General features: G+C 42.9%; 1 protein-coding gene across 1 annotated transcript in view; it reads left to right on the top strand.

Moving 5' to 3' along the window:
* Positions 1 to 1,301: 1,301 nt before the first annotated feature.
* Positions 1,302 to 9,480, top strand: part of LOC102235173 (ubiquitin carboxyl-terminal hydrolase 43-like) — a 79,018-nt gene continuing 70,839 nt past the window's right edge. The window contains exon 1 of the mRNA XM_023348487.1: positions 1,302 to 2,192. Coding sequence (XP_023204255.1) covers positions 1,569 to 2,192 — 624 coding nt within the window. The 5' untranslated portion in view covers positions 1,302 to 1,568. The remainder of the gene's footprint in view (positions 2,193 to 9,480) is intronic.

Here is a 9,480-nt window from a genome sequence, read left to right as displayed (position 1 = left end):
TCGAAAGGCTAAAACTACTCTTTGAAACATATCTTGGTAAAAAGATTTGTACTTTTTTCATGTTTGACTGATAAGTACGTGACCGGCCAGCAGGTGGCATCAGTGTTCAAATGCCTGTTCATGCCAGTAGAAGAAGTAGCTTACATAGACCAGGTTAACTCGTTGTCGTGTCTACAGTTGACAGAGGAGATTGATGTAAAGGTTGGACCTCAAGGTCTGACCATGAAATTATCTATTTGCTCTTTCCGCTCTCGTCAACTACTATGGTCTCGTCGCGGACTCCACGGCTCAATCAGTGTTTGCAGTTTGCTGCCAATTAAATCGCTCGTGCTCAATACCACGCCCGTGGAGGCGGGGCTTAAAAGTTGGAGGACCTTTGACACGTCTGCTACACTTTCAGTAGGAAGATAAATGGCGCCGCACAGCCTCCTAGAGGTTGTCTTTAGGTACTGCCACTCCCTCTCACATTCCAAAAACACAGTAGATGGGTGTGTGTGTGTGTGTGTGTTTGTGTGGGTGTGTGTGTGTGTGTGTGTGTGTGTGTGTGTGTGTGTGTGTGTGTGTGTGTGTGTGTGTGTGTGTGTGTGTGCTGTTGTTTGTCCTGTGTGTTACATCTGATGACAGCTGTTAATTTTGTTTTTAAAATATTTTTTCTTCCTGTTCAACATTATAAAAACAAAGAACAGAGTATTTGTCTTAAAGATTCCTAAACAGGCGAACACTATATTTTGTGACTGTAGGAGGCGCTGTTTGACACCTCAAAGATGTTGTCCCGTGTATTTCGTTTTCTCCAGGAGACGCATGAAGAGGAACAACGATGCATAAAATAACACGCGTTAACATTTTTGAGTTTGGACAGACTTTTTTTTTTCTTTTCTTTTTTTTATTTTTAGCTAAATCATTGAGTCAAACACTCACCTTAACCATATATTAGTAATGAAGGATGACGAACTTGTATTGGAAACTTTTCCATTTTCATCTGCCTCTGATTTTGATTTTAAATATCAAAAAATCTACTTCAATTTAAATGGAACCCTTTGTATTTTAAAGTTTTATTATTATTATTATTATTATTATTATTATTATTATTATTATTTCTCATTTATTACAAGAAATCCCAGTTGCCAAAACATGCACGGATCCTGGATCCGTGCAGAGAAATAAAACAGGAATTGACTAGGATTTCTGGATCTTTTATCTCCGCTGTTGTTTTAAAGTGGGAGGAGACAGCCGCCCCACGCAATCACAGCCCCAGCGTGTGTGTGTGTGTGGGGGGGGTATTTTCCTGCAGAAGTTGGCGCTGCAGCTGCACTGCCTGTGACAGCGCCGACAGAGTCGGAATGAACGCGCCGAGTAATTGTCAGGATGGATGAGGGAGGTTTTGGGTCAGTGGGCTGTGGAATAACGCCGCGCCGCGCTGCCGCGTCCGGATTCCGAGATGGTGGCGCGTCCGCGCACCGGGACACCGGCAGAAAAATGACACCCCGGCGTCTGCATTCGCACGACCATCATCGGCGTCAGGACGGACCGACGGCGGAGTAGAGAGAGAGAGAGGAGAGGTCGCTGTCATGGAGAAACAAAGCAGAGTCAAGGAGGACACGAAGGAGGAGAAGCGCAAAGAGAGGAAAACCAAGTCCGGGAAGCTTTTCCGAAAGAAATCGCTCAAGTCCGTGGGAAGCTTCGTGAACAGAATCATGAAAACTTTGGGCACTTTCACCCACTTCGGGGACGGGGACGCGCAGGACGCGGAGGACGACGACGGCGGGTTCGGAGACGGCGCACCTTGCACCCTCACCGCCAGCTCGGGGATGATCAGGGAGGACACGCCGCCGGCGGCGGCGGTTTGGGACCGGGCGGCGAAGCACCCGCAGAGCACGTCTTCGTCTCTGTGCGCCGGCAGAGAGAAGCTGCTGTACCAGTATGGAGACAAAGTCCCGGGCGTGCTGGGGCTGAAGAACCACGGGAACACCTGCTTCCTGAACGCGGTGGTCCAGTGTCTGAGCAACACCGACCTGCTGGCGGAGTATCTGGGGCTGGAGCGCTACAAGATGGACCTGAGGAAGGGCAGAGGCACCGGGCCGGGGGCTGAGGAGAGGCGGCCGGTGAAGGGAGAAGTTACGGAGCAGCTGGCGGGTCTGGTGAGGGCTCTGTGGACTCTGGAGTACACCCCGCTGCTCTCGGTGAACTTCAAGGTATCCAAACCTAAACACCACTGAAACACAGAGTTATACATGGCTCCTCCTAAACCTTAAAGTTTACCCCCCTTTTTTGTTAAACTTTAAAGTAATGTCCAAAAAAAAAATTACCTTTATTACCTTTTATCGCTGTTCAGTCTGCATGTCTATGGGTCTCCACCAGGTTTTCATGTACAGATTGTCATTTCTTGCCGAACGAATAGCTAAATCTAACTCAGTTAGATTTAAACCAGGGTTCTACAACCTGAGGCTCCGGAGCCGCAAGTGGCTCTTTAGATCTTCCACAATGGTTCTGACAAAAACTGATAAAGATTCAAGTGATGTTTTTAAATCTAGTTATAATAACAAATGCAGGTTCCAGCAGTTTCGCTGTGTTTTCATGGAGTAATTGAATGAAATTCCCACAGCAAAATGACACCAAAAAATACCTGTCATGTTGCTTTAGATTCATTTTATGTCTTGTATTTGAGTTGCAAAGCTATCCACCATTTTCCACATAAGAAGATGTATGTGTAATCTTTTGGGCTAAAGTTTTGTTTTCTTTTTTTTTGTTTTAGTTTAAAACTCAAAAATGGAAATAAAATGCTGTTTCATTTTAAGAAAGGCATCAGATATCCTACAGCAGACGCTCAACAAAGGCCATGTAACATTAATGTCTCTAAATGAGTTTTATTTAGCTGGACGGAGGGGAAAATGACTGTTTGGATTGGAAACGTTCCAGACAGCTGATCTAAACCCTTACATCATAGCTCTATCTGCGGGGTTGTTTTCCTGCTGGAATTCAAATCTTTAGATTAAACCTACCTTGTCCGCAACCTGCAACTCTACAAAATCTGGAGCGCTTAATAACGATGGCCAAAAACGATAGAAAACTGAGCAGTAGGTGATTTTTAGTTTAAACCTGTCACGGTCTTAGCGTGTCGCTCAGGAGGAGAGCAGCAGATGTCACGGTCGTACATCAGGGAGGCAGTGGCGGTGTTGTCCCATCCAGGCACATGCAGGAGGGGTATGAGGGGGGGCTTGAGCCCCTGCCCTTTTTATCCTTGATGCCCCTAGTGCCCTTTTTAAGTTTTTTATTTATTTATTTTTTTCCAAAAAAAATTATTTTTATTTTTTAATCTGTATGTCAGAAGGCCTGTTTGTGCCCCTCAACAATAATATTTAGCTAAATATAATAATTTAGTAAAAAATAAACTAGTCTGGCTGCCCTCAGTCTAATAATGACTCTCAGAGCCTCCATGTTGTCCAGACTCCGGGTCCATGATGAGGAGGAGGGCGGATCTGTGTCCTCTAACTCAAATTATGGGCAAGAATATTTTTTCATACACTGGTTTGTAGGTTTGATGTTGACGTTAGAAAAACTGTTTCTATTTATATTTTCATAATCGTCCTTGCAATAGCGGGACAAAACCCGCCTTTTGTTTATTTCATAACTTCATGACCTTTGACCTTCTCTCCTCTGGTCTGTTTAACAGCTACAGTCTCAGATCAGCTCAGCCCTCCAGGACTGTCGGCAGCAGAAACAGAAACTTTATACCTGTTGGGGAAAATATAGATTATATTTGCTTTGCATTGTTCCCACATGATGGCAATGATATAGTACGATCCAATTAGATTCTGGATTAATATAGGTTGTTGCTATTTTGTTGTACGAAGTTTTTGTTCAATGTGCCCCTTTTTTAAATTTGAGCCCCTGCCCCTCCATAGGTCTCTGAACGGCCCTGGTCCCATCAGACAATCAGTTCCCGAAACCACACAAAAAAAACTCATAAAAGTTAGTCCAGCCCTGCCTGGGCTGCGCACAGGATGAAAAACATGCGGGGTTGAATGGACCCCGTCTCTTAAAACTGCGGGATGATTAAAAAGCTTTTTGAAAAGGCAGATTTCAGCAGTTTTCATGTTTATTTCATACTCTATCTCAGTAAAATGTCCATAGCAGAACAGGGCAGAAACAATTAATCATGATGAATAGATTATTAAAATAATCGTAAACTAATTTAATAATTGACCAATTGTGAGCTACAGTGAACAGACCTGAAGGAAGTCATTTTTTGAAAGAAAAACTTATTATGAGCAATAATTAAGCCAAAAACTACAAAAAAGTTTTACATTTTGTAATTAAGATGGAAAGAAAAACCAATTTGTTTGTAAGAAAGTTCTACCAGGAATGGCATAGTTTCAAATTCTTTACAATCAGTTATCAAATAATCATGAACTACGGTATACACTCTGAAAAAAAATTGCCTGGAAGAACAACTTCCCCCCCACGTATAATAAGTTGCCGTACAATTACTGTAAGTTCAACTTTTAAAACTTGATGTCATGAAGATTTTGAATTCAGTTAGCAGGAGAAAGGAGCCAAAACGGACCTGTTGAAAGACTGCTCTTGAGAGTTTCACAAAACATCTGTATTTATAACTTCAATAATTTATAACCGGATCTTATTTCGAGATGCCAAAACAAAGGGGCAGCTCCGGGAAAAGTGTTCATGGCGGGCAGAGACTGGTCGTGGAAGGTTCTGGGGAGGTGATAATTAGCTGGTAATGAAACGCTGAGGAGAGTCTCAATGGCCGTCATTAACCAAACACCTGCTATAGGATGAATGGCTCCACTCTACCTCTAAGTACAGCTGCTCTCTGCTCAGTCAGACATAATCACACGTTATTAAGGCAGGATGCTGCCCGGCGGTGGGCCGCTGACTTATTTCATTGTCACGAGGCGCTTCGGATAATAGCATAGCACCCATTAGCCTGCCGCAGTGCGCTGGACTTGAGAGCCCGCCGTCTCCCCGCCAGGTGATAATGAGGCTGCTGCTCAGCGTCGCAGTAGTCTGGGGCCACCAGTTCAGCGGGTCGTAGATTCGCACGTCAAACCCGACCTTAAACTTAAACTTTAGCCACATGCGGAAAGTTCCACTCCATGAGCGAATCGAGTATTTTGATAACTTTGTGTCCCAACATAGATCATTCTTTGCCTCCTCAAGTCGGGGAGCTGGATGCATCCGCCTGCAGTCACTTAGTTTTTTGGGGGGGGGGTTGCTCTGGATTTACTCGGAGCTCCAGTTCAAGGCAAGAAGTAGATAATGTGGGGCGAACAAAGAAATGAACAATGGATTTATTCTTGGAAATGCTAATTACCCCGTAAGAATAGGCGCCGGGAGTGATTTGACCGTTTGTGCCGAGCTTTCTCTCTCGTACTTTCCCCGGTTACGCAAGAATTATTACATCACATTTCACCTAATGGGGCAACCGAAAGTGTGTGAGGGTATCAAAGGCAGAATCAATTTGAATTGATACGGTTTTCCCTCTAAAAGTTGCTCTTTTGCTGTCTCCAGTTTACCAATCTGACCTCCTGCTGCCAGATGAATCTTCTCCTCCTTCTTTTCTTACACAATCCACTTCAGCGCTGCAATCAAAAGGGAACCGTACCAAGATGAACAAATAGGTTCAAATAAAAACACTGAGCTTTTCTCTTTATAAGATGTGTCCTGCAGTAATGCACGCACACACACGCACCCACGCACACACACACACACACACCCACGCCCACACACACACACACTGTTGTTCCTCTTGGCAGTGTTGAGAGGCCCCAGTTAGTGCAGCCTGAGTCTTCAGAAATTGCCTGTTGAGTAATACCACAGCTGCCTGCAGGAAGGATTATAAAATGATCAGATAGCTCTGAGGCTTGAGTTTGAGAGGCTAAATTAGCTCCCGGTTGCAGGAACTGAAACCGGCACGGAGCTTTTAAATTGCTCTGCAAATAGGAGATCGGCGTGTGTTTCAATTAGTCTATTAATTTGTTGACTCCGTTAGGACGACTGTGAGTCGCGCCGACCTCCGGGAGTCATGCGTTTCGTCCTTCAGAGGTTGGGAAAGGCTCAGCTAATGCAGGCGGATTAACTCACTAAGGATCTAGTTCGACCTGGAAGCGTGGGAAAAAGAGAAAAAGAAAAAGGCGCTGGATGTTTTTCCGCTTCTCTTAATTCAAGTTTTTTTCCCTCGCTCTCTCTCTTTGTTTAGGATTTCACTGACTTGACTGTATGTATGTAAAGTGTAGAATCGCCTCGCTTTCGTCTGTAGTTCCTCAAACGGGCCTCCTCCAAAGTTGTGCCTCCTGCTGAGGAAAAATAAAAATCTTTATTATCCTCACCGCATTCCAGAACCTCGAGGCATTAAGGAAAACACAGGTGGAAGGCGGGAGGCGGCTTCAATAAGTGTCCAGTCCCGCAGCGTTACTAAAGCACTCACACGCCTCAAAGCTTTTCACATGTTCTCACAAGAATGGCAAACTTTTACGTCTTTTGCGGGAAAGACGAACACAAGAAGTTGCTTCAAGAAGAAAGCCCAACATAAATACATTTTTTTTATTTCAGGCGTTCAGATGAAGTTGGTCAGCGTGGGGCGCAGCACTGCTCACCCAGAGCAACTGAAAAGTATTCGTCCTGTCAAATTCAAAAATATGTTGTCTATCCCAAAGCAAAATCAAATATAAGTCGTCTTGTCGTCTTATCTTCAGCTTCTCTTTTGAGTGAGCCGGTTTTAAACCAGTTATCTATTATTATTTTAAAACACAATCCTTCGGTGAGCCAACCGTACACTCTGAGCTCACAAGACGGCAAATGAAAGTTGTTCACACGCAGGATGAGCGACTGATCTAGTGGCATAAAGTATTGCAACAGCAAACACTTTGCTTTCAGGACAGAAAAAAAGTCAAATAACAGGAAAAATGATCCCTGTAGAAACTTTGGAAATGTCTCCGAATGAACGTTTTTTCACGTTCCTTTCGGTTCTGTGGTATTTGTGCCTTGTCGTGGATACGTTGAACAGAATGAGCTTCAGTCAAATGAAACCGAAACCAAACACTTGAACCTGCAGGAAAAACACAACACAAGTGGGGGGGGGGGACAGCTTGCTAATTTCATTTCAGGTCAAATTTTAATTAAAAACATATTTATCCCAAAGGGGGAAATTGAACATCGAAGATACTTGGATGATAAGAGTACCGACAGAGTTGTTGTGGATGGTACGGCTGTGAAGGGAAAGATTTCTGTTCGTAGTCAGTCTTCCAACAAACATGAAGAGGCTTCGGTATGAAGACACGTTTGCCGTGTGGCGGCTTCATCACATGCTAACAGCTCATCATCCAGGCAGCGGAGACAGTAACCCACAGTAACATGTCATGAATGAAACCATCAGTTGTTAGCAAACACTGCTAATCCACCTCCTTTGCTTTTTCGGCTCCTCTTTCAATCTGTCTGTCTCTTCATTCAATCTGAATGAGCTTGAGCTATTTTGCAAAAAGGAATGGGCAAATGTTTCTAGACGTCATGCTTGACTTGCAGCTGTGACGAAAGGGTCGGCCATCTTCTCGCTGATGTTAAGAAATCTTTAAGGGGTGGTGTCATGTGTTTTTAAAGACACACAGTACCATTTCATAGCACCGTCAAGTAACTGTTGCCTTCAAATATGACTGATAGTCATAATTTAACGCCTTAAAATTTTGCCTTTAAAAACTGCTGCTCTTTCTGAAACTCCGCCTTCAGAAAGTCGTCGCAACATGGCTCCTCTCTTAATTAACCCTTTAACAACGTTTTTACCAACGTCTCACTGAGAAGTGGCTCGTTTGATGAGCTCTGCTGATTCTCAGCTCCACCAGGTGTTTGCTAATTGCTGCTGGCTAGTCTGCAGGAGCAGACGGCGGAGATAAACGGCTTTCTCAAACATTGCACGAAAGAATCAAAGCAACGCTCCTTGTGTGTTTTTCATTATAAGCTAAATTTTTTTTTTTTTTTGATTTTTACATGATGCTGCCTCTTTAAAATAAAAATTAATTGAATTTATTTAATTTTTATTTTGCACATGCTAAATTTCATGACTTTGAGTACTTGCATCTAGTTGGCAAGTGAATTGAAAATAAATGACTACTGATGACTAAACAAAATGTTACTATACTATTTAAGCAGGTGGCTGAGCATAAAAGCAAAGCTAACAGCTTCTGCACTCATCCAGTTGCTGGTAGCTGATTTAAATACTTAATGCTTATATATATGTATATATATATATATATATATATATATATATATATATATATATAAACCTCTTTTCTTCCCTGACTTGTGCTAAATGGTTGCAGGCATTACAGAGTGACCGTTCTGCCTCAGACGGTAATAAAATACTCACTGGCTTTTCCACCGCCGTAATTATATCGCTCAGACAATCGCCACCTTCCAGGAGCTGATGGTAATCACTGTTATTGCTCTGCTGTAATGACTGGCTGCAGAGCTGCTGCAGGTGAGCTCAGATCCCGGCCTGCAGGCGCCATCACAACAAGGCTGAGTGTGTCACGGCTTTAACCAGAGGCTGGCTCAGAGTGTTTGTCAGGGTAAAGCATTTGTGCTTACACCCAAAATGTAAAAGTTAGATGAGATTATAAGTGTCTTTGTTCAATTATAGCATCAAAACAGCAATTTAAGTCTGTTTAAAAAAAAAAAAGAAAAACTATCAGCTAAAAGTAATTTGTAAATTTGAATCACAATAAGATTTTGAAACAGTGACCATGTCCTCAAACTGTTGGATTCCTGCCTTTCCACAGACTTTTCTGTGCAACAGATTATTTGCGGAAAATTCACCTATTGACAGATTTTTTTTATTTCATAGAGCATATCTGAAATACTGGAAGAAAATTCAACTTGAGTAGCAGAAATGCCCAGACTCGATTACTGCGCGGTGCGCCAGTGGCCCCTGCGGTTACTAAGCAACCAATTCAGAAGCGGAATTTGGGTTTTGCTTGGCGCTAGTCGGCCGTACCTCCAAGAAGTCTGCAGATTTTATTGTAAGTCAAGTTTATTTGTAAGCACATTTCAGCAACAAGGAAGTTCAAAGTACAGTAACCAATTATGAAACTATCAATAAACATCATCAAACAACTGTACATTAAATATATTGATCAATGGCCCTCTTCTTATGAATCAAATGCAGCTCCAAACAGGAGGGTTTTTAGCCTTGATTTAAAGAAAGTCATTGTTTTGGCAGTTCTCTGGAAGTTTGTTCCAGATTTGTGGTGCATAGAAACTAAATGCTGCTTCTCCGTGTTTGGTTCTGGTTCTGGGGATGCAGAGCAGAACCAAAACCAGGTGATTTATAAGCTAACAGCTGTATTTTAAAGTTTATTCTCTGAGCTCCATGGAGTCAGTGGAAGGACCTTAGAACTGGTGTAATGTGCTCTGTCTAACTGGTTTTACTCTGGATCAGCTGCAGCTGTCTGAATTTATTATTAATTTTTA

Source organism: Xiphophorus maculatus, chromosome 16 (assembly GCF_002775205.1).
Source record: "Xiphophorus maculatus strain JP 163 A chromosome 16, X_maculatus-5.0-male, whole genome shotgun sequence".
In the NCBI taxonomy this organism is placed as follows: domain Eukaryota; kingdom Metazoa; phylum Chordata; class Actinopteri; order Cyprinodontiformes; family Poeciliidae; genus Xiphophorus; species Xiphophorus maculatus.
The sequence above is the reverse complement of the archived record's forward strand: the minus strand, read 5'-3'. Positions and strand labels throughout refer to the sequence as shown.